Source organism: Mus caroli, chromosome 9, assembly GCF_900094665.2.
Source record: "Mus caroli chromosome 9, CAROLI_EIJ_v1.1, whole genome shotgun sequence".
Lineage (NCBI taxonomy): Eukaryota > Metazoa > Chordata > Mammalia > Rodentia > Muridae > Mus > Mus caroli.
The window spans coordinates 57,687,974-57,711,947 of record NC_034578.1 but is presented as its reverse complement, the minus strand read 5'-3'; the positions used below and the strand labels follow the sequence as shown (position 1 = coordinate 57,711,947).

At 46.4% G+C, this 23,974-nt stretch overlaps 1 protein-coding gene across 1 annotated transcript in view; it reads left to right on the top strand.

Annotated features, from left to right (window-relative positions):
• LOC115031954 (thrombospondin type-1 domain-containing protein 4-like) overlaps positions 1–23,974 on the top strand; it is a 92,219-nt gene that overhangs the window by 3,420 nt on the left and 64,825 nt on the right. Inside the window, exon 2 of the mRNA XM_029481960.1 lies at positions 20,217–20,323. Coding sequence (XP_029337820.1) covers positions 20,295–20,323 — 29 coding nt within the window. The 5' untranslated portion in view covers positions 20,217–20,294. The remainder of the gene's footprint in view (positions 1–20,216; positions 20,324–23,974) is intronic.

Here is a 23,974-nt window from a genome sequence, read left to right as displayed (position 1 = left end):
GTGATTAATGGGCCCCTCATCTAATCTCCTGCCAGGGGAAATGAAGGACCAGTCATGGGCTGGGAGCTGGTCTTGACCTGCTCCAGGTGGGCTTGGAATGTGCCCAGCTCAGGATGGGGATTAAGGCTTGAAAGACAAGAGGAAATGAGATGTTAACCCTTTAGGCCAAGGCTCTCTGAGTCCCAGCAGGGAAATGGCAGGGGAATTATCTGCAGGCATCTGACGAAAGCTGGGCATCGCTTTTGATTTATCACAGGGATGCAGCCACGTGTCTGACTACTGTAGGAATGGTCGCGGGCCTGGGCTTTGTGATCATTTTCTTTGAGGTGAAATCATGAGAGAGATGATTAATTTCTGCTGCTCGGGGCCGCATGGGTTGCTGGGAAGCTACCTGCTAGCTGATGGTATCCGCAAGTGGCAAATTTACAGTTATTGGACAAGCTTCTCCTGAAACAGTTCTGCCAACAGCCTGTCCTTTCCAGGAAGATAAACAAAGAAGGCATTTGCCCCTGGGCTACAGACCGGCTCTCCACAACAGAGTCCTGTCCACTCCTACACCAGCAGCCTGTATATGGAGAACAGAAGGTGACAGCTCTCCAGAGGCAGCTGCCTGAGTCCCAGCCTACGACCCAGCATGCTATAGGCTTCAAACAAGGTGCTATAATTTTCCTACCTGTAAAATGATGCCTTAATAGCACGGCATACCCCCACAGGGGAGATCCACAACTTTGTAAAATGTTTCACGCAGCTCCAAGCATACACCAGGGCTGCTTCAACCATAGCTATCTTTTTATCCTCTCCTATCCCTGTGAATCTCAGCCCATCCGGACAGAAGCCTCCCCTCCTCCGGGGCTCCGAGGCTCACTTCTGTGAAGTGACTTAACTCTATGATTGATATGGCTTGTTTGACCCCTGACCCTGCATGCTTTAAATTCTGGTTCCACCCTCTGCTGCTGGCCCCATGGCCCCCTGCTGCCCTTTTGATTAGACCTCCAGCCCCTTGCCCCCTGACTCTGTGCTAGCTGGACAGAATGCTGGTGGGCCGGGCGGTGATGTCAGCCGGAATCTCTGGTGGCATAGGTCAGTTCTGCTCCTCCCTGCTCACTGTTAGATTTGCTGTGACACAGCATCCCCAGGCCAAGTGACTGAGAGTAGGAAAGACTGTAAAATCAGGAGTTGTGGAGACCATCTGGCCAGGATGCAAACCCAAGCTCCTCCCCTATCCTGGCTTCCCTGAACTCCTGTCACCTCATGCTGGATGTGGGCTGATAAGTTGCAGTTACCTAATGTTTGATACGAGGATCAATCCCCCCAGTGGATGGGAGGACCCCTGGGAGCTACGAAGAGCTTGTTGCTAGTTATCGGCTGAGTGCCAGGTAGCTCCATGATGCACATATTTTGTTCTTACTCTTTTGCTTCCTTCTTTTTTGGTGGTACTAGGGATTGAACCTAGGGCCTGACCAGGCATGCCAGGCAAGTATTCTATTACTGAGCTACCTCCCCAGCCCTGTAGGGCAAGGTCTGAAGTCTCATCTCTGGTGTGTACCAACAATGCAGCCTTCGCTGCCATGGAAAGTCTGGAATAGACTCCTATCTACCCCTGCTTCACTTACAATGTTTTAGTCAGGGCCAGGCCCTTTCTCCTGCTTCAAGTGCAGAGGCTTTCTAGCTACCTGAGGGAGAGGGCCCTACTGTGCATGGAGCTCCACATCAGGTGCTGGCTTTACCTGTGTGAATTCAGGTCTTCTACGGTCAGCCAGACATTACCCTGTTCCATAGCTTAGACAGCAGAGGCTCACATAGCAAGTGTACAGCAGGGTGACCTTTGGGCTCTACCTGGCTCTAAAACAGATACTCTGGGACCAGACAGACCAGTTAGTGAATAATAGGCAACCAGAGAGTAAAACTCCATCCCTCATCTACACACAGTATGCCAGCTGTGCCTCATCTGCACATAGTATGCCAGCTGCATCTAGTGGTCTGTTTGCTCCTTCCTATATGCTTATATATATTTTTTGTTTGTTTGTATGTATGTATGTATGTATATATGGTATATGTGTGTGTATGTGTTCATGTATGTGCATGTATGTGTATGTGTGTGTAGGCCAGAGTATCATGGTAGATGTCTTCTCCAAGTAGCCTTCTACTTTATTTTTTGAGGCACAGTACCCTTACTTGTTTCCTGTTGCTTTGTTAAACACCATGACCCAGAGCACCTTGAGGAGGGAAGGTTTGATTTGGCTCCAAAAAAAAAAAAAAAAAAAAAGACAAATGTGCATCAGCTCGGTTATCAGATGAGCTGATGCTCAGTTATCAGATGAGCTGATGCTCAGTTATCAGATGAGCTGATGCTCGGTTATCAGATGAGCTGATGCTCGGTTATCAGATGAGCTGATGCACATTTGTCTTTTTTTTTTTTTTTTTGCTAACATGGGTGTGTGCAAATATTTCTCATTTTAAACAATTATAATGAAGAGTTACTTCATTTTTATTTCTGCATGTGCTTGTGTGTGAGAGTGTGCATGTGTGTGTATGGGTGCCAATAGAGGCCAGAGACAGCATCAGATCCCCTGGAGCTGGAGTGCTACCTGATGTGGGTATTGGGAACTGAACTCAGGTCCTCTGGAAGAGCAGCCAGTGCTTTTTGATGCTTAGCCACCTCTCCAGGCTCATTTTTTCCCCTTTTCTTTTCTTTCTTTTCTTTTCTTTTCTTTTTTTTTTGTTTTTTGTTTTTTTTTTTTGTTGTTGTTGTTTTTTTGAGACAGGGTTTCTCTGTGTAGCCCTGGCTGTCCTGGAACTCACTTTGTAGACCAGTCTGACCTTGAACTCAGAAATCCGCCTGCCTCCGCCTCCCAAGTGCTGGGATTAAAGGCGTGCGCCATTGTGATGATATCCATAGCTCTTCCATATACTGTGTTAGGTAGGAGCTGGAATGTTTTTGTTTCTTCCCCAATCTCAAAAAGTCAGCACAATAGTAAAGGCATCCAATTTGCTGCTGCTCTTTATCTATTTCTGACCTCATATTCTGCTCTGGAGTCAGATCCAGGCCACATGGTCACCCGGTCATACTGACCCGTGGTATTCAAGAACCCACAGAGAGCAAACTGGAGACCCACGTGAGTACCAGAAGCAGAGGAGGACTCAGCGGTGACCCACTCCTCTCTTTCTTATTTATTCTGTTCCTGCCTCAGGCCCAGATCAGGGGAACTCAACACTCTTTGCTTCTCGGGCCAGGAAGACCCATGGTAGGGTGGGGACTTTCTGAATTCCACAGAAGGAAATTATGTCAGTGTTCACAGAGGCTCCTTAAAGGAAGATGTTGGCAACTTCTTAGATTGTGCTCACACATGTTACTGATTCCATATGGGCCTTGCTGTGTAACCATTCATTCATGCTTCTAACCCTCTCCCAGTCCCTACTATGCACCAGGGACCAACACCATGCATTGTAAAAACATGTGGATCTAGATCCAGCTGCTGCTTGTGTGGCTTTGGACAGCATCAGTTGAGCATCAGTTTCCTCTCCTGTACAGTGGGCCGGTAATCTTTATACATAAGAAAACGTAGTAGAGTTAGCCTAGTGTGTGCTCAGACACTGCATTTGTTAGCTTCCTGTTACTGTAACAAAACACCTGAGGCAATCAACATAAGGAGTAAGGGCTTGTTTGGGCATATGGCTCCAGAGGTCTTATGGTTTTATTTGTGGCACCAAAGTACATCATGGCAGGAACATACAGTAGAGGAAGATGTCTACCTTGTGCCCAAAATGCAAAGAGAGAGATGAGAGAGCTGGATGTCAGTATGCTTCGAAGTTTACGCCCCCATATGACCTCTCTTCTTCCATTAGGCCCTACCTCCTAAATGGGCTGCTACCCTCTAATAGCGTTACCAACTGGGGACTAAGACTTTTTTTTTTTGGTTTTTCGAGACAGGGTTTCTCTGTTTAGCCCTGGCTGTCCTAGAACTCACTTTGTAGACCAGGCTGGCTTCGAACTCAGAAATCCTCCTGCCTCTGCCTCCCGAGTGCTGGGATTAAAGGCGTGTGCCACCACGCCCGGCTGGGACTAAGACTTTTACCATGCAGGCTGGAGAAGCGCCGCCTCAGTGGTTAAGAACGTGCTATTTCTTCAGTGGATCCAAGTTTGTTCTCAGCACCCACATGGTGACTCCCAACTGCCTGTAAACTCCAGGTCTTCTTGGGGAATCCTATAACTTTGGCATCCTTAGGCACCGGTGTTCATGTACATGTATGCCACACATACATAAAAATGATAAAAACAAATATTTTAAAAGAAAAAAATTTATGTGCCCCTTTGAGGGGCACATTCAAATTAAAGTAGACATGAAGGGGCTACTATGTTCCTTAATAAGCATGAAAATGAAAACTCTGATCTATACACACACACACACACACACACACACACGTATGTGTGTGTGTCTTATAGTCTTATAGGAAGATGTTATTTCTGCCTAAAAGCATGGTGGTTCTTACAGCTATAGGCAGAGGCAGGTAATAGGAAAATCATTATAACTGTAGTGGACAGCCCATCAGACCCAGATAAAAGGCACTGGACTCAGTGGTGGGACTTTAGAAAGACATGGGGTGGGAGGCAAGACCCAGTAGGAAACAGTGGGGGTAGAGGGAAGAGAGAGGGTTAAAGGAAGCTGAAGCCATTTGTCCTTTATGAGAATGCTATATCCTTGGTTAGCTTGCAGGATCCAGCTACTTCCCATGCCTCAGATGAATGCAGTGTACGCCTGTGCCTGGCACAGCCTCCACACACCGTGCAGTTGCTTCTATGTACACAACACAGCCTCCACACACCGTGCAGTTGCTTCTAGCCCACAGTATCTCTTAGCATCCCCTCCTCTCAGCGTGCCACGATGGTTCCTTTGCTCTGTCAGAAGCCGTGAGGTTCTGTCGTCCTCCTTATCTTGCTGTGTTCTCAGCCTGGTGCGTATGAATGACAGCCTGACAGATGGTGTCAGGCGGGGTTCAGCAGCCTGTTCCTTACAAGGGGTCAGAGGGTTGATATCCGAGTTTTGCAGGACATGGTTTTCCGGTGCACCTAATTAGTGCTGCCTTCTGAGCATGAGAGAAGCCACGGGCAGTCCATAAAGGCAAGGTCATAGGTGCAATCCAATAAAACTTTATTTAGGAGCTGGAGAGGTGGTTCAGTGCTGTGAGCCCTTGCGGCTCTTGTGGCGGATTGGTGTTTGGTTCCCAGCATCTGCATTGGGTGGTTCACAACTGCCTGGGACTACACTTGCAGGGGATCTGGCATCATCTTCTGACCTCTTTCGGGGTCCTGTGTGCATAAACATGCACATATTCTTAAAGAAAAATAAAATCTCACTAAAATCCTGTATGGATACTCTGATGATCCCGGCATCCATTTCACATCATAGCACATTCTCTGTCTGTCTGTCTGTCTGTCTTATTCTGTCTCTGTCTGTCTTTCTCTTATCCTGTCTCTGTCTTTGTCTGTCTTTCTGTCTCTCACTGTCTCTCTCTGTCTCTGTCTCTCTGTCTCTGTCTCTCTTTGTTGTTCAACCATTTGAAAATGTGACCCTCTCTTCCCCCTAAATGGCAGTCAGTCAGTCAGGCTTGACCCATGCCTTCCAGTCTAGTTCCACACACTATTGAAAGCCTTTTCAGTGCCAGGAAGAGTGACTGTGAACATCGGGTGAGGAATTTGTATTGCTGTTGTGACAAAATCCTTGATAAGCAGTTTCAGAGAAGAATGGGTTACCCAGCTTAGAGTTCAAGAGGGTGATTCCAGGGTGACCAGGAAGACACTGCAGTAACGAAGGAGTGACAGCAGGGGAAGGAAGCTGGATGGTCTTTTTGCACCCACAGCTAGGAAGCAGAGCCACCCTGTAAGACCCCAGGGCCCACCCACAGTAGCCTCTGCTTCCTCTTAAAGTTTCCACCACATCCTCAAACAGCACTACCAACTGGGAACCAAGCTCAGACACACAACTGTATAGATGTATTACAATTAAAATACAGCAGTGCCCCAGGTAGTCTACAAAAATCATAGGTGTTCCAGTGTCCCTGAGAATCTAGTTCAAGTCATAAGTTTTAGAAAAAAAAAGTTATTTGTGAGCTTGGGTTATACCAACTTAATGCAATCGCCATAATACAACTTGCTATACTTTGAGTAGTCATTGTAGTGAATTTTATATATATATATATATATATATATATATATATATATATATATATACTTTTGATTCTTAGCATCAATGACTGTAGTGATATACCTTTCCAAGATTCTGCCAACTGCAGATTGAGTGTGTGTGTGTGTGTGTGTGTGTGTGTGTGTGTATTGAAAAAGATATATGTTTGCTTGTTCTTCAGGATGGTTTCTTTGTGTAGTTCTAGCTGTTCTGGAAGTCACTCTATAGTTCAGGCTGGCTTCACACTCAGACATCATCCTGCTTCTGCCTCCCATGTGCTGGGATTGAAGGCGCGTGCCACCACTGCCTGGCTCAGATTGAAAATAGTTTTAAAACTTTATATCAGTATTGAGTATGGTCAGACCTTGATTTTTGTCTTTATCTACTAGAGATAGATGGTACACTATCCATTTACCTAACATGTACAGTACATGAGGCAGTATAAGTAATCCAGGGATGGTTTAAAATGCCCAGGCAAGAGGATGAGTATAGCTCATGCCATACCATGCCATTTATATAAGGTAGTCTCTTGCATAGCATCTGCAGTGTGTGAGATAGTATCAGTGCCCCCAGGAGTAATTTAAGGCATATGGGAGGATACATACACACACACACACACACACATACACATATATATACACACACACATATATATGTTATATACAAATACCATGACATTTTATATGAGGGACTTGAGCATTCATGAATACTGTTGTTGTTGGGGATGCTGACGAGGCTAAGAATATTGATGGGTAAATACATTGTATCCTGTTCTAGTTCCCGATTAAAAGGGTGTTTTTCACATTGCTCTCTTTGATCCTGGGAGTCCAGTAGTTCTGAATCCTCCCCATCCTGATGGTCTGTGGTATGGAATTAGACTCGATTCTGCCTGAATCCACCAGGGAAGGGCACAGAAGGCACTCCCAGGCTTGCATTTGGCACATGGTGAATGCAGGATAAACTTGTTCCCTCTTCTCCCAACTCGACTCAAAAGTCCTGTGTTTTTTGGTCAGCTCCAAAACCACGCTGAGCCTCTTTGAGCTTGCTTCCCTGGTTCTTTCCACATGCAGTAAAGTCACTAACCTTTTTAAATGGAAACAAAAACAGAGGCTGTTGGAAAGCTGAGTTCCCCGCCTGGGTCACCAGCTCTCCCTCATTGGACAAAACACAGCTCTGTGCAGACTGCTGGTTGGGGCCAGAGGAGAGGCCCCAGCTCCAGGGACCAAGGCTCCAGCTGGGTGCAGACCCGGCTCTCCAGACAGGAGGGGCTGCCTGGCCTGCTGACTGCTTCCATCTCCACAGCTCCTGGGTGGATCTTGGTTTCAGAGATTCCTATGGGCAGAAAAGTGGGATTCTCTCCAGATGGGAGACCACCAGCCCTGAAGGTGACTGCGAGGCTGTGGTTCTTGGCTCCCAAACCTGCTTTCACTGTATGTGTTGGATAGGACCCCGACTTGAGCAAGCGTGCGTTTGTGTTGTTTAGGGGGCGATGGCGCATGGCCATGTGTGCTTTCTGACCTGGGGGTGGGGGGACCTGGTAGGATGGGAAGGGAGGCAGCTGTTGTCCTTTGGCCAGGGAGGGTTTTTCTCATTGTTTTGTTGGGCAGGGGGCTGGTGTCCTTGGGCAGAGAGCTCTTTGGTGTATAGACAAGTGGTCTTGGCGTTGTGGGCCTGAATTTTGAGTTTTCCTTTGGCATTGGCTTGCCGTTTGATTGCCAGAGTCATTGCCCATTGTTGTATCACTAATTCTTCACTCCCGAATGAACAGGTGGATATTTGACCTTCACCCTTACCCAGCAGTGATACGATGTTTCTTCTCTTCCTGGAGAGTGGTTGGTCATAAGGACCCAAGGGACCACCACTCACAGAAGCAAAGTCACGCATCCCCTCTTTTCTGCTCCTGCTTGTGGCCTCGATGGGGACCACATGAGGACCTGTGCACCTGCTTTATTTCATCCTTCCCCTCCCAGCAGAGAAACGCTCCTGGGGATCTGATGGAGATGGGGAACTACCACATCCTGGCCAGAAGTACTGGTGACTTCCCCCTTCCTCAGCAGAGACCAAATGGGGACTTAGGGTTTTGTCTCTCGCTGAGCGTGCTGTGGGAAAAGCCCCTCCAGGACTTTAGCATGTCAAAAGAAGACAGTTAAATGGAGGCTTTAAATAAGAGCTTTGTTCATAGCACAATGCCTATGATGTGCAGGGTTAGCACAGAATCAGTCACGAGAACCAAGCAGGTCTTCTGCTGAATTTGAAAAAGGACAATAGGTGGAGGCCAACACTAAGCTGACAGAGATGTTAGAGATACCCAGTGAAGGTTCCATCATGAAAGTGCCTCAATAAATAATTATCTATATGCTTGAAATAAATAAAAAACATATTAGTAAAGAAAAAGAAGAAAGACTATTATCCATCAATTATCTGTCAATCTATCTGCCTATCAAACATCGGTCTACCATCTATTATCTATCTATCTATCTATCTATCTTATTCATTCACACATAAATCAATCAATCATCTATGTGTCCACCAATCATTTTCTTTCTATCTATCATATGCTATGTACCTTTCTAGTTGTCAATTATGTATATCTCGGACTTCTCTCTATCTGTGTAATGCTGGGATTGAATCTAGGGTCTTACACATGATAACTAATGTTCTGCCACTAAGCCCTGGAAATTCTATTTCTAAATATTAAGCTTATTACAAGTTAACAAGCTGTAATAATGCCTGATTCTTGGGTACCAAGGGGAGTGTTTAAATCGAGCTAATTCTTCTTCATCTCGGATGCTTGTCGTTTTCCGCAGAGGGGACATCTGAGATGGCCTCAGTGAGTGTGAACTGTCTACTCTGCTGCCGTTAACTGCTCACTAAACTATGCCATAGATTAAACAGGGACACTCTGTGTACCCTTCCATCTTCTCTCCCTTTTGTCTCCACTCTGCTACCTTTAACCACCATCTGCACTCTCCTTCCATGAGTTGAATGGCTTTAGAATCCACATGTAAGTGAGAACATGGGTGTGCCTTCTTGTGTCTGACTTATTTTACTCAGCATAATATTCTCAAGTTCTATCCACATTGTCGCAAATGACAAGGTTCCCTTCCTTTTTAAAGGCTGAGTAGTGTTCCACTTAGCATTTCCTTATCCATCCATTGGTTGAGGGCATTTGCATTCATTTCTACATCATGGTTATTGGGGAGAAGTCAGCAAAGAGCCTGAGAGCTCATACGTCATACATCACTAGACAGATTAAGTACTTAAGAATAAATACAAAAAGAGGAATTGCTGTACCAAACTTTCTTTGCAGCTTTTTGGGAAACTTCCATACAGCAGCATTTGATGCTTGTTGCTCTAAATCCCGCTCTAATTGGTATCATTTGAAAGTTCCACCCCTGTGACTCTCAGCCACAACTGCCATCTTGAGTCTGTTTGATAGTCGCTATCCTGACATGGGTAAGATGGAAACTCATCCCTGCTTTAAAGTTCTGTTTCCCAGTCATTATAGTTGTTCAGCGTCTCTTCGTGTTCTCTTGAGTGCCGCCTGTCAAGGCCCTTCGCCTGCTTCTCACCCTTTGTTGTTGTTGCTATTGGGTCGAGTCCTGTTCGTATTTTGGATATAATCCCATCCGAGATTCACGGTTTGTAAACATCTTCTCTTAGTTCACAGGCTATCTTTTCACACCGCTCCTTTTCCCTTTGCTTGCAAATACTTTTGTGTTTGCTGTAATCTTATTCATGTTTTTGTTTTGTTGCCTGTGCTTTGGGGATCGGATTTTAAAGAGTCATTACTCATAGCAATGCTATGCAGTATCTCTGAGATTTATAAAAATAGTTTCTAGTCTCATGTTTAAGTTTTTCATTCTGCGTGGAATTTTTAGAAGGGGAACACATAATAACTGAAGTCAAGTCTCACCGGATGCACTGCCTAGGAGAGTAGAGGCAGGAGGATTGAAGATGTAACAAGTTATCCAACTTGAACCACAGAGAGAAGCAGACCTGGGCTAAAAGTCAGGTGTCTGCAGGACTATAACAAAAGATCCGAAGTCTGTGCTTGTGCGGTCCCAGGAGAGAAGAGAGTAGACAGGGCCAGAGGCTTCCGGGATGCAACCATTCCCAAAAAAGTTTTCAGTTGTAGCATAAGACACAACCTCAACTCATAGAAGTCTAGCACCAAGACCCATAACAGTCAACTTTCGATTTTGGGGACAGTCTCTTGCTGGGTAGCCCAGGCTAGCCTCCGGCTTGCTGTTGTCTTACTGCAGCTTCCTAAGTGCTGAGATTACAAGGTCACGGTCAAACTTCTGAAAACTGATTTTGAAGAGGAATAAAGGAGGAGGAGCTGGAGGGGTAGGGAGGAAGTGTTGTGATTGAGAGAGATACTTCGATCACAGCGACGCGTATCCCTGTTCATCTGTGATTGCACGCGCGCCTGTGTGAGTGTGAGTGTGTGTGTGTGTGTGTATGTGTGTGTGTGTAGGTCAGTGGTTAGTGCTAAATGCTTTCCTCTCTTGTTCCACTTTCCTTGCTCAGCCGGGTTTCTTGGTGTACCTGGGACACACAGATTCTGCTAGTCTAGATAGTCAGCTTTCTCGGGGGATTGACTCCCTGTCTCCACCTCCCAAATGCTGGGATTACAGGTGTGTGCCTGGTCTCTGTTTATGGGGGCTCCTAGGGGTCATATTTTCATCTGCATACTTGTGTAGCAACCGTTTTACCCATGAGTCGTCACTTGAGCTCCCCACTTGGTCTCTGAGAAAGGTGTGTGGGGGAAGTTGGAGAAACGCGGACTGCAGTTGAATGACTGGCAGGTTGGATGAGGCCAGGTGGAAACTGCACAGGAGAGGTTATGGGAGAAAGAATGCAGAGGAAAAGAGTTGGCAAAAGATTGAGCCCAACACACAGGGTGTGAGGTTCACGGAAGGCTGGGTGAACACTGAGCTCCAGTCTCTGGAGACACGGTGACGCCCCTCCTAGCATCCAGGGCTGAATGTACAGCTGGTGCACATTGCACGGAAATAGCCATCGACAGGAGGAAACTAGAAGCTGATGGGTGGATAGGTTGTGAGATGTGGGGCTCCTGGGAGCTTAATGTGACCCCCAGTCGCAGAGGTCAGGATGAGAGAACACCAGTCAGAATTTGTGGTGCTTGTGCTATTGCTAGCAATTTTTCCAGTGTCTGCTAGAGTGAGCCAGTAAAGGGAGACAGATGTGAATGGAGCCACCGCAGTGCTGATGGGGTTCAAGTGACAGATCTGTTAACAGCTTTCTTCTTCTGAAGCTCAATTTCCCTTCATAGTTTTGCTTGAGCTCACTTTCCTTAGAAGCCGCCTTAGTTTATGTGCTGGGCATCTCTTTGGTATTGACTTAATCTCTTAATCACCACACCTGATGCCAGCTTGACCTAATGCTGGCCTGTCATGGATCCTGTCAGGAACATAAGTCTAAGGTGCTCGATTTCTGCTTCTCTCTGAAGGGCCAGTCAGAGCTTCCAGCACACAGGCTGCAGCTGTGGTTGCTACAAATCATTGACCAGATTTCTGTTGCTTTAAGAAAGAAAGAAAGAAAGAAAGAAAGAAAGAAAGAAAGAAAGAAAGAAAGAAAGAAAGAAAAAAGAAAGAAAGAAAAGAAAGAACGATGTAACACAAACCTGGCGGTGTAGGCCTCAGGGCAGAGCAGGAAAAGGCAAATTCGTCCCCCTGACACTCGGAAGTACCAAGGGCAGAAAGTGGACCCAGCTAATTTATGGCTCATGCTCACGAGCAGGCGTGCAGGGAACTGGGGAAAGATCCTAGACTCAGGACCAGAGCTGGCAGGCAGTGAGCTGGGCAGAGCACAGCTTACACCTCCCCTGACTGGAGCCCAACTGCAGCCTGGGTGCTGTGCAGTGGAGAATATTGGCCATCAGGCCTTTGGGGAATGTACAGTTGATGCTGTGTGCCGGAGCCCAGCTGCAGCCTGGGTGCTGTGCAGTGGAGAAAGTTGGCCATCAGGCCTTTGGGGAATGTACAGTTGATGCTGCGTGCCAGGGGGAGGCTTCAGAGCCGTTTGACATTAGATTATGAGGCAGTAAATAATTAGCACTCTTCTATTTACGTTTTTTCTATAGGTTTTTGGCTTTTCTTAATGTGCATTTTTTAAAATGGGGGGTAGGGATTGGTATCCAGGAACATGTGTAATTTTGTATACATAGGGTTTTTTTTTTCCTAATAGAAAAACCATGTTATCCATAACTCAGCTCTGAAGTTTCACCAGGTCCACTTGTGAGTGAGCATGTCATGTCACTTGCTCTCTAGGAATTTGTTCTTGTATTGTTAACACATACATGAACCCTCCTTCCCTGGTGTGTGTGTGTCATTCTGCAGACGCTCTGCAGAATGACAAAGGCATTATAGGTGATGGGACATAGATTCTAATGAAGAAAAGGCAGGCTAAGACCCTAAGTCAGAAGAAGGGAAAGATGGTCTGAGCTGACACTCTCCTTGTCCCAGGGTTACCTTGCTTTTGGCCAGATTGTCCTAACGTAGGTGTTAGGAATGGTATAGCTCACTGTTGAAGCTCAGGACAGCCCATTGGAAAAGTCGCAGGTCCCACGCAGAACTGGGCAGAAGTAGTGTGCTCTTTTTTCTTTGATAGCCCCAAGCCAGGCTGTATAGTCTGTTCATGGAAGAGGATTCTTGGAGAAGTTGTGACTGGGGGAACAGCTGGATTCGTCGGCCTCTAGGTGTCTGAATCCTAGGGAGGGTTACCTGTGACCCAACTATTTCCTGGGTGTTCAGGGCTTTAGAAGTACTCATCTCCGAAGCACTTAGAAACATGTAGTGTTTGCTACTATAGACCACCACTGCTGTTCAGATCCCTCGCTGAGCAGCCTACCTTGAAGAGAAGACCCTCCTGGTGAGGTAGAGTGCTAGCCTTGGATGTCACCCAAATGGGTACCTGCTGTGCATGAGCGCTGTGCCAAGCACCAACTCAGAAAAGAGGAGGAAGTCTTAATGGTAATGATACACTGTGACAGCAACTGAACTGGAGTTCCTTTTATGAGATTTAGACTGAAACAATGTCACAAAGCTGATGGACTTCTGTGGTCAGGCAGATGCTGAAGCCAGAGGAGAAAGTCCCTCGCCTTTGATCTGATACGTCTTCTGACGCTGAACAAGGCAATGCTCCAGAGGCCAGCACACGTGGCTCATGCATTTGAAACATCCTGCCTGCCTGCCTGCCTGATTATTTCGACACTTGAATATTTTCCCTAGTTACCTGAACAAACATAAATCCACAGCAGTGTTAATGACCGTGAAGATGATGCTGTCTATGCGGTCACCGACTTTCTCCAGGTGAGGAAGGAGCTGCCAGGGTGCTCTCCCTTGATGGAGAACAAAGCCGGTGGCGAGGTTTGCTTGCTAGGAGCCAGGATGTTTGAATGGATTGCCACATTTTTTTCCTGACTCACATTCTGTGTGTTTCCTCGTTGCTCAGGGTGAGCTAGTCGTTCTGCAGTATGGGGGTTCCATGGGAAGAAATGAGTTTTGTGGCTGAGTGACAAGAGGAAAAAAAGGGCTGGGCCCTATGACGTGACACGGTGGGAGGAAAGACCATCAGCCAAGGACAAATTGGTCGGGGAACATTCCTCTGGCTGTCCTCCATCCAGGGGAGAAGAAGCTGGGGATGTGACAAGGTTGGGGGAGGCCCCAAGGTCAGTTTCAGTGGACACCCCTCGGCCTGGGGCTGGATTCCCTGAAAGGGCTGTGTGGGTTCCTGACTGCCTGGAGATTTGAGAGGTCAGAGCCTCCACAGAGGCAGCAGCATATGTCTGTATCTGCAGTGGTTAGTCTGTCTGCCTATTCCCAGGCCTCTCTGTGAACATCTGCTGAACATGCGTGGCAGCATCTCCAGAAAAAGGAGAGAGTCCTGCCCTCTGCTGTGTAAAGCTCTGGCTGGGGAGCTGGCAAGAAAGAAGATGCGAGTTCAGTTCCCCGGCACTCACAGAAAAAGACAGATGAGGGATCTGTAATCCCAGCACTGCAGAGGTGGAGACAGGTGGATTCCCAGAGCTTGCTGGCCAGCCAATGTCGCCAAATAGGTCAGCTGCAAAGCTCAGTGGCAGGTCTTATCTCAAAAAATGAGGTGAAGGACTGGACAGATAGATGGCTTGCTTGGCTGTTAAATACTAGACATACAGGCCAGAAGATGGGAACTTGGGTCCATAGAAACCCATGTGAAACGACAAGGGGGTGTGGTATCTGCTTGTAATTCCAGCCTTTGGAGGCAGAGCTGGGTTCTCCAGAGCAAGCTGGCTAGCAAGACTAGTCATATTGGAAAGCGCTGCGTTTGATAGAGAGTTCCTGCCCCAGTGAAAAAGGAAACTGATCAAACATGATTCCACTTATTAACCTTTGGCCATCAATGCCTGTGCATAGAGATGTGATGAAGGAGGAGGAGGAGGAAGAGGAACAGGAAGAGAAGGAGGAGGAGGAGGAGGAGGAGGAGGAGGAGGAAGAAGAACAACAATAATAACAACAACACACACGAAACATGAAAAAGGATAAAAATAAGATGGCTAGCAATTAAGGAAGACATTTGACACATACCTCTGGTTTCTACATGTGTGCAAATCCCAGTAAGAGAAGAACATCATGTTTATCATTCAGCCACTCATCCATTCATCCAGCCAGCCAGCCAGCTTTTTCTTGCCCCCTGCCATCTCCCAGGCAGTGTGTCTGGATGCTGGTGTTTATAATGGTAATTACAGTCTCTTGCCTTTAGAGACCTTCCTAACTATCAAGGAGCAAGTGTAGGCAGATGGTGTCTGATACCTGTTCAAAAACAAGAGTTCCTTCTCTTAAGGTTCGAGGCTGTGCCCCTCCCTCTCAGCTGGCATGTTTGCACATTATCTTATTAGTTAACAGTTAATGCTAACTGTTGCTGGCCTGCCCAGCCTTTTGACATTGCAGTAGGACATTGTTGTCTACAAAGTTCACTGTTGAGAACGATGCAGTTCTAGTTCCAATCAATCAATCAATCAATCAATCAATAAAAGAATCCTTATAATGTTTTAAAGAAATGTATAGTTGAGTGTTAGGCTGCATTTGTAACTGTGCTTGGCTGCATGTAGCCGGCAGGCTGCCGGTTGGACAGCCTAGAATGCTATGCCTTCCTCTGCCTGTGCAGGGTAGCCTGTTCTGTTTAAGCAGGGCTCCCTTGAAGAAACAAAGCCTCGTTTTCTGCCTCTTGCTTTTGGGCATTATTTCTAGCAGCTTTTCCTCTTCTCCGGCCAAAGCTTCCTCCTACCCATAGTGGTTTCTCTGTTAGGGTATGGGGACACCCATGTCTCCTCAAGGGACATTATCATCTCTTCCCAGTAGACCTTGGTCTTTACTCTGTGGCTTGCCACAGGCGCAGCCGGACCCTCAGTCCTCAGCTCTCTGCCATTCTCCCATCCTCTCTACAGGGCAAGGTTCATCCATTCCAAACATATTAAGCTCCGTGACAACTCTGGAAGCCTTCATCATTTTCAGCCCTTTCCCCCAGGCCTCGTCCCTTATCCAGATGTTGCTTTCCCAGTTTGTTTGTGGGTTGGGTAGCACACTGCACCCCAGATCAGGTGCTTAGTGAGAGATGGTTTTCAGTCTTCGTCAGCTACCCTAGATTTGGAGACACGGGTTGCTGGGACATGGCCAGGCTCCTTCAAAAATCCTTGACCCTGGTTCTTTGCTTATGAGTCACTTCCTGTCCCAGGGGACTAGTGCCCTTTGTTTGCTTGGGTGTTTGCCTTACGTTGTGTGTGTTCCAGGCATTTGTGTGGGAGGAGGGCCGAGAGGTGGAGAACAGGGACCTGGAGTTGGGCCCTTCTGGTGTTGACTTGAGGGGCTGAGCGGACCCCCTTTCAGAACCAGATGAGTCGAGTAGGAGCTTTGTTCATAGCATGAGGAAAAAGGGCAGGAAAAATACTCAGAGGAAGGGGCCATGTGGGTATATCATAGCTCGGGGCACATTGGCATCTTCAGGGGTCAAAGGAACTATAGTCTGGATCTTCCAACATGCCCTTGTCCTCTCCGACTCAAGCCCTGTGGCCTCCCAGGGTGTGGGGGCTGTGACTGAACCACATCAGGTGACTTGCTCCGCCTTCCTGGCATCTTACTGGATCTGAGAGAAGGTGAGCTCTCCAATCTCTCGGGAACATCCACTCTGACAGAAACTGCATTGTTAGACCTTATGTTCAATGTCAAAGCTATAAATCATGAGCAAACCCCAGAAGGAGCCTCAGCCCCAAGGAGCCCTTGTTTACTCAGTGGCTCACACACTGTTGCCAGAAGTATCTTCGGGGAACCTCCTTTTACCAGGCTCCCCTCCTCCAGAGCTCACAATAGCTCTTTCTTGTCCAACTCCTCAGAATCAGCCCCACGCTGCCTTACAGGGTCTTAGATAACAGGCTTAACTGGGCTCCTCATGTTTTATTCCACTCAGCCACAGTTCTAACCCTTTATTGTATCTGCCCTTTCCAAGAAGGAACTTTGAACTTACACGTCTGTAAGCCACAGTGAGGCATACCCTCCCTATATGTGATAGATGCTGGCATTTCTCCTCTAATTAACTTATTTTCCTGTTAATAAATGCTGGTCATGACTCAAAAAATTAATCTCATGATGTAAATGGGAGGTGGGGACACACAGTTAGATAAACAGAGTTGGTTGAGTAGAAGATACCTCATGGAAGCCAAGGAAGTGACAGAGCTTGCAATTCTCCCACAGGAAGCTCCCAAACTGGAGGTAGGGACGACTAATGAAATCTGATGAGGAGCTGGGTGTAGCAGATTCCAGAACTTTGAAGTCTGAGGCAGGAGGACCAGAAGTTCAAGGTCAACCTGCATCATCACTTAGTAAGACTGTCTCAAAAATCCAAATCCAAACCCAAAACTAAGAAATTAATCAGAAGAAGTAGTGTCTTTTTTTTTTTTTTAAGTTTGAAGTTAATTTGTTTTTTTTAAACATTAGTCAAAATGTAATTGAGCATCCAGCTCCAGTATGTTTGGCTACTTATTTATTTTTACCTATCAATGTGTTATGCAGCCACATAAAAATATACTCCAAATATAAGTTTTAAAGGGGTGAAGCAAAGATGAAAGAAGCTATGTTTTAAATGGCATGCAAATGGATACCTTCCTTCTGATGGGTTAAAGCACAGTACTCATGGAGGGAGATTGGAATGGCGCCATCAACAGTGACTGGTCATGGAGCTGTTTCAGCCTGTGCAGAGTGTTTGCCTTGCATGCTTGGGACTCTATGTTCAATCCCAGCACTGTGCAAACTGGGCATGGTGTGGAAGATGATAAGTTCACGGCCCTAGGCCACTAGAGTCCTCATTCTGGGTCCTTTACATAGCACCTGGCCCTCTCTTTCATGCTCTGTCCCTTATATTTGTCACATATTATAGATTGATGGAAGGTTTCCAGTGCTTGTCCTTGGGAGTTAATCTTGATACCTCCCCATCTCTTGCACTGTGGAGGGGACCCAAACACATCTCTTCGTGAGTAAATATTTATTAGCCAGTAGTTTTTAGGAGCTTGGCAAAGCTTGCTCTGCCTACCAAGTTCAGTGCCTTGTCTTGGTGCGTACCTGTCCTGTACCCACCCGCAGAGGCCGTGCTGGGATTTGGAGAGGTTTTTAACTGATCTGGTTTGCTGACGTCTTCCTGGTAGATCATGGTGGAACTTCTGGCTGACGGTCAAGACTGAAAGGGCCTTCAATACCTTGAGTAATTGCACGAGCTGCTGATGGGTAATTAGGAGTGATTACAGTCAAGAGGCTTTCTTTCCTGAACCTCAGGAAGGATGGGTGCTAACTTAAAATCTGGGTTCTTTCTCCCTGTACATAGGCATGTTCAATTCTCATGACTGTCTGGGAAGAATGTGGAGAGCAAGTCTTTGAAAACTCCGCCATCTTTCTAAGAAATCTCCAGTACTCATGGCTCCCAGGACTGTGTGATTCTGGCTCCTCTTCCTCACCTATAGGTTCCATCTTGACTCCTCCTCTCCATCCCCCTCCTCTGTCTCTCTGTCTCTCTGTCTCTCTGTCTCTCTGTCTCTCTGTACTTGTCTCTAAAACTCTCAGCCCACCTTCCTTTTCCACTGCTCAATCACAGGCTCTAGCCTTATCTTGTGCCTGCCCTCACCTGCCTGTAGACAGCAATCCACACTCACCTAAGCTGCTCTAGGCAGTTTTTGTTTGTTCATTTCTGTGCTGGGAGTTGAACACTAGCTCTGGGCTATAGCCTCAGCCCTAGGCGGTATTTTTAAGCAGTTTTATTGACATATAATGTATTTCATCAGCAATTTAATGGTTTTTAGTCTTCTCACAGAGTTGGGTAATTACTATATTACTTTTAGTAGACCCCAGGAGCGAATGATGTACTTTCCTACAAGCTCTTCCCTCCTGTCCTCCCCCAGCTCCTGGCAGCTCCTCATCTACTCTCTGTCTCCATGTGGTTTTCTCTTCTGAATACAACTTATAAATGGAGTCATGTAATTTGTGTTCTTAGCCAGGCGTGGTGGCACACACCTTTAATCCCAGCACTNCAGGCGGATTTCTGAGTTCGAGGCCAGCCTGGTCTACAGAGTGAGTTCCAGGACAGCCAGGGCTACACAGAGAAACCCCGTCTCGAAAAACCAAAGTAAATAAATAAATAAATAAATAAATAAATAAATAAATTGTGTTCTTTTGTGTCGGGGTTCTCTCGTTTAGAGTGCTCTTCTCCAGGCTCATCTGTACCATAGCCCACGTGAGTAACTCCATGCTTTGAACTGTTAGGCGGTACTTTTACCATGCTATAAGGGTGGGAAGCCGACATTCAGACAGGCCAGATGACTTTGTCTCGTCAGGTAGCCAGACAGGAGCCACTGGATTTCCAGTGCAGTTGTGACCATGTCTAGAAGCAACTAAGGGAAGAGAGGTCTATTGTCATGGTTTGAAAGGATGAGGTTTATTGTGATAGGGAGGGCATGATCGTGAGAGCAAGGTGGTCTTGGTCACAGGGTGTCTTAGCTGGGGTTTCTGTTGCTGTAAAGAGACACCATGATCACACCAACTCTTATAAAGGATAACCTTTCACTGGGACTCGTTAACAGTTTCTGAGGTTTAGTCCATTATCATCGTAGGGAGAATGGCAGCATCCAGGCGGACATGGTGCTGGAGAAGGAGCTGAGAGTTTTGTATCTTGATCTGTGGGCAGCAGAAGCGAAAAAGATGCTAGGTCTAGGTTGAGCATATGAGACCTCAAAGCTCACCCCCAGAGTGACACACTTCCTCCAACAAGGCCCCACCTCCTCAATAGCACTACTCCCTATGGGCCAAGCATCCAAACACATAAGTCTCTGCGGCCATTCCTATTCACACCACCACACATGGTGCTCACAACCAGGACCCAGATAAAGATGAGTGCTGATGGCCATCTGGCTCTCTCTGTCTCCTTTTGCCCTCAGTCTGGGATCCTAGTTCCTGCGTGGTGCCTCCCACTTTCCGGACGGCTCTTCCTTCCTCAGTTAAACCTCTCTGGAAATGACTCCACAGACACAGTCAGAGGAGTGTATTCAAGGAGATTCTAAATATACTCAACTTGCCAATGAAGATTAGCTGTCATAGTCACACATTGTACTGAGAGTCCCAGAAGGCTGTCCCCTCCTGTTTATTCAGTGTCATCTTCAGCTGAGAAATCCTGGTCACCATAACTGGAAAGTGGCTTTTTTTTTTCCTTTTAATAGCTTGTGTGTGTGTGTGTGTGTGTGTGTATGTGTGTGGAGCATGTGTGTATGTGTTTGCCAAGGTGACATCAGAAGACAACTTGTGGGAGTTAGTTATCTCATCCCACCATGAGGGACCTGGGGATCAAAGTTAGCCTGTCATGTTTGGTGGCCCGTGTCTTTACCTGCTGAACCGTGCTTCGACCCTCTCTTATTTAATTCCAGATCTTTCATCTGATTGGGCTCTAGAATTTTTCTAAGCCAGTGATACTAAAATTTAACTTCATTCATTTCTATAGAGTTGAGCACAACTTGAGCCTGTAGAAAACTGGGGACACCTCTGAGGAACCCGTGCCTTACTCTGGACCTGCAGCATCATGGTTTCCTATCTCACAAGCTGTCTCAGGTGAGCAGAAAACCCCTTAAAAACAAACAGTCGTCGGGTGCAGCTCTGTGGTGTGCACTTGCCTAGCATGGTCAGACTCTGGGTTCAGTCTATACCGTAGCAAACAAGCATGTCCCCTTGGCTCAACATGGTGTTTGATATTTGTGTTTTACTATATGGTTCCTTGAAGTAATTGGCCTCTTGGCTGTGTGTATCATTAGTATTCGTTACAGTAGACCAGGTGTGCAGTTGTCTGCAGTTCAGAATGTCCTTCCTATTTATATATTGTATGTATATGACATGTCTTATGTAATAGAATTACCTAAGGAACTTGAGAGTTTCAAGGTTCTCTATGACCACAGGTAGCCTTGGCTATGACCCCATAGAGTTTGACGTAACTTATCTGGTATCATTAATATCCTGGTTTCTTCTGCTCAAAACTTCCATGGCCTTCTACTTTAATTTAAAAACCTGATTCTTATGTTAAGTGCGTACAGATGGAGAGCAGGGTAAGTATTGCATTTTCACTTTGTACTTGAGAGAATCAGCTCTCAGAGATAATAAACTATGGACATGGTCTTGCAGTCTCTGTGGACTCGGAAAAAGGGCTGCTCCAGCCATTGGAAACGTACTGCATGTCATTTTCAAACTTAAGATAAGAAGATGGTAGGGACCTGGGGCTGTAGGTTACCTGTTCAGTTAGTAGTGTGCTGGACTCAGCACCGAATCATCTGGGCTGTACTGTACGTACGTGGTGATAATCTCAGCACACAGGAAATAGTGGCATGAGAGTCAGAAACCGACTGTATGACTAATTCAGGGCCAGCCTGGTCTAGTCAACTAATGGTATTTTAAAAATTATTTAATCAGGGTCAGTGAGATGGCTCAGTAGGTAAAAGCATTTGCCTTGTAAACCTGATATAAGATTGGTCAGAGAACTGACACCTGAAAGTTGTGCTCCGAACTTTACATCACACACACACACACACACACCACCCCCACACAAATAATAATTTAAAATTTATTTCATCAAAATCCTAGTGAGGTCTCAATATATAAAATAGACAACAGGATTTTATTGATAAAAATGAACTCTCTAGGAACAGATTTGTAACATTTACACGTTGTCAGATCAATGAATCTGTTGTTTAAAATACCAACGTTTGAAGTCAGGATTTCTAGGTGATTCTCACACATCTTCCTCACAGTGAGTTTATTCAATGTTTGTGTAGCTGCATTGCCTTTTGGGCTTCCTGAACATCCCAAGTAAGTTGATAGTTGATAGTTCTGTGTCGAGGTCACTCTGAGGTCTTGGGATGCTCTTTACATTTAATTGATTGCCAGTCTGGATAGAGGGGAGGAAGGAAGAGCGTGCTGTCTGAAGAGCCGCCACACCCTCAGGGTGTCTTAGCCTTGTTTCCTCTCTAACCATGCATTAGCTTCAGATTCAGATTCCGGTGACTCGTGCTGCACATGCAAGCGGTCTGTAATGTGTTATGATGTCAGCACATGCGATCGCCCATCGAGGCTGCAGCATTTGCCAGGCAGATGCTTCAGGGCCCGTGCCCAGTATATAATGGAGTGCAGTGTATGTGTGTGCTTTACTATGTTGTTGCTTGTAAAATTTTACACGAGCAAGTCATGTGTGGGCTAGAATTCCAAAATCCCACAGGAACTACAAAACTTATCATTGATGACAGGGTCACAGGTTTGTCACATGCCAGCAAGAGAGGGCAGGAAAGTTTCAGTCTCAACTTACGGAATATCCAGATATCAACAGAGCAGCCTAAATTAACACTTGGTGGCCTTAAAGCTTACCACTTAAACATGAAATTTGTCTTGAAACAGGATCTTGTATATCCTAGGTTGGCCTTAAACTCTTTGTGAAACCAAGGGTGGCCTTTAAACTCCTGGTTTTCCTAACTCCACCCCTCCCCCCAAAGCTGGAATTGTATGTGTGTACCACCATGAAGGTCGGGTGCTGGGGGTTGAACCCATGACTTGATGTATACTAGACAAACATTCTATCAGCTGAGCTGTCACCCCCAAATCATATGCTATCTCTGCCAGACTATTGGGAGGTCCCAAAGTACTGCTGCAGAACTGCACATAAGTGAGAAATGAAGGCAAGTTAGTGGGGTCATGAGGCATCTTCTGCAGCTCGTCACGTGGCACTAGGGTAGAAAGAAGTTATGTCCAGACCTTGAAAGGATGGAGAAAGCCAGTGGAGGATTAGAGGGGGAGTCCCTACCCAGCTAATAGCTGTAAGTGTACTGTCATCAAAAAGGCTCCCTCAAGCACATGACCACCCAGGCCACACAGACAGAGCATTTCAAGGGGAAAGTCCTGTTTGCTATGTTTTCCTTCATGTCCTGGAATCTGAATGGATGTCCCTTCTATTTGATGGGCTAGGGTGGTAGTTGGCCCCATGTGAGGGAGGCCTCACAGCAGGCTTGCCTCCTACCTCTGCACTGGGCATGGATTCTAAGAAATTGCATACACCTCTAAACTTAGCCTGGTGGAGCAACTGGAAACTGCATGTGGTCTTGCTACGTGGCTGGTGGGGCTGTGGAATCTTGGCAGGCCCTGTGTTGGGTCCTGTGGCAAAGATTACCTTGACAGGTCTTCTTGGTAGGCACTCTATCAAGGGCTCTGCTGCCAGGATGGCAGAAAGAAAATGTCAGTTATGTGGGTGGGCAGGCAATTCTGCAGGAGTTTAAAACTGGAGGTTTCCATCAAACCCCTGTATCATAAGTCAGACATGAACTACCCGCTGAATATCTTTAAAAGTGTGTGTGTGTATGTGTGTGTGTGTGAGAGAGAGAGAGAGAGAGAGACAGAGACAGAGACAGAGACAGAGAGACAGAGGATAGAGGGAGGGAGATGTGGAGGTCAGAGGATAACGTCTGAACATCAGCTCTTTGCTTCCACCGTGTGACCTTGGATGCCACCCTGCTGGACATTACATATCTACCCACCAAGCCATCTCATTGGCCCAACCATTATGTGCATGCTTTTCTCCAGGACCATGTAAATGCATTTTTTAATTTTTCAGATGAAGCAAATAACACCAATGCTACCATGCTTTTTGTTGCAATGCTCTTCCAAATGTTGGGGTTGGGGTTGGGGGTTGGGTTCCGATGAAGAGTGAGGTGCCTCTGACAGAGCTGGTAGGAGAGGAACAGGTACGTTTCCATATTTATCAAAGTGACCTAATGCATGAAGACGGCTGGGAAGAGTCGGAGGATTTTTCTACCTAGAGAGAAAGCACAGAAAGTCAACTTCATCCACATTGAAAGAGACAGTGAAGCCCCGGAGTTAACATAGACCCCTGCTCTGCTCAGAGCCTATAGTGATGTAGAGAACCATAGGCAAAGCCAGCACTGGGAGATATGTGAAGATTTTAACCCTGGATGAGCTGGTTAGCTGGTCAGATGCACATGGAAGTTTCAGGATGAGTAAAATTCCTCAGATCAAAGGACTGGAGGAAACCAGCTTACGTGAAATTTGTCTACATCCATTTCAAGACAGAAAGTGTGCTATATGACATAGAAGTGTCTGCATTTCTAAAGGCTTCAAGTCACACACCCTGTGTGTATATATGCATTTGAGTGTGCTGTGTGGTATATGTGAGCATGCTTGTATGCACCTATGCATTCAAGTGTGCATGTG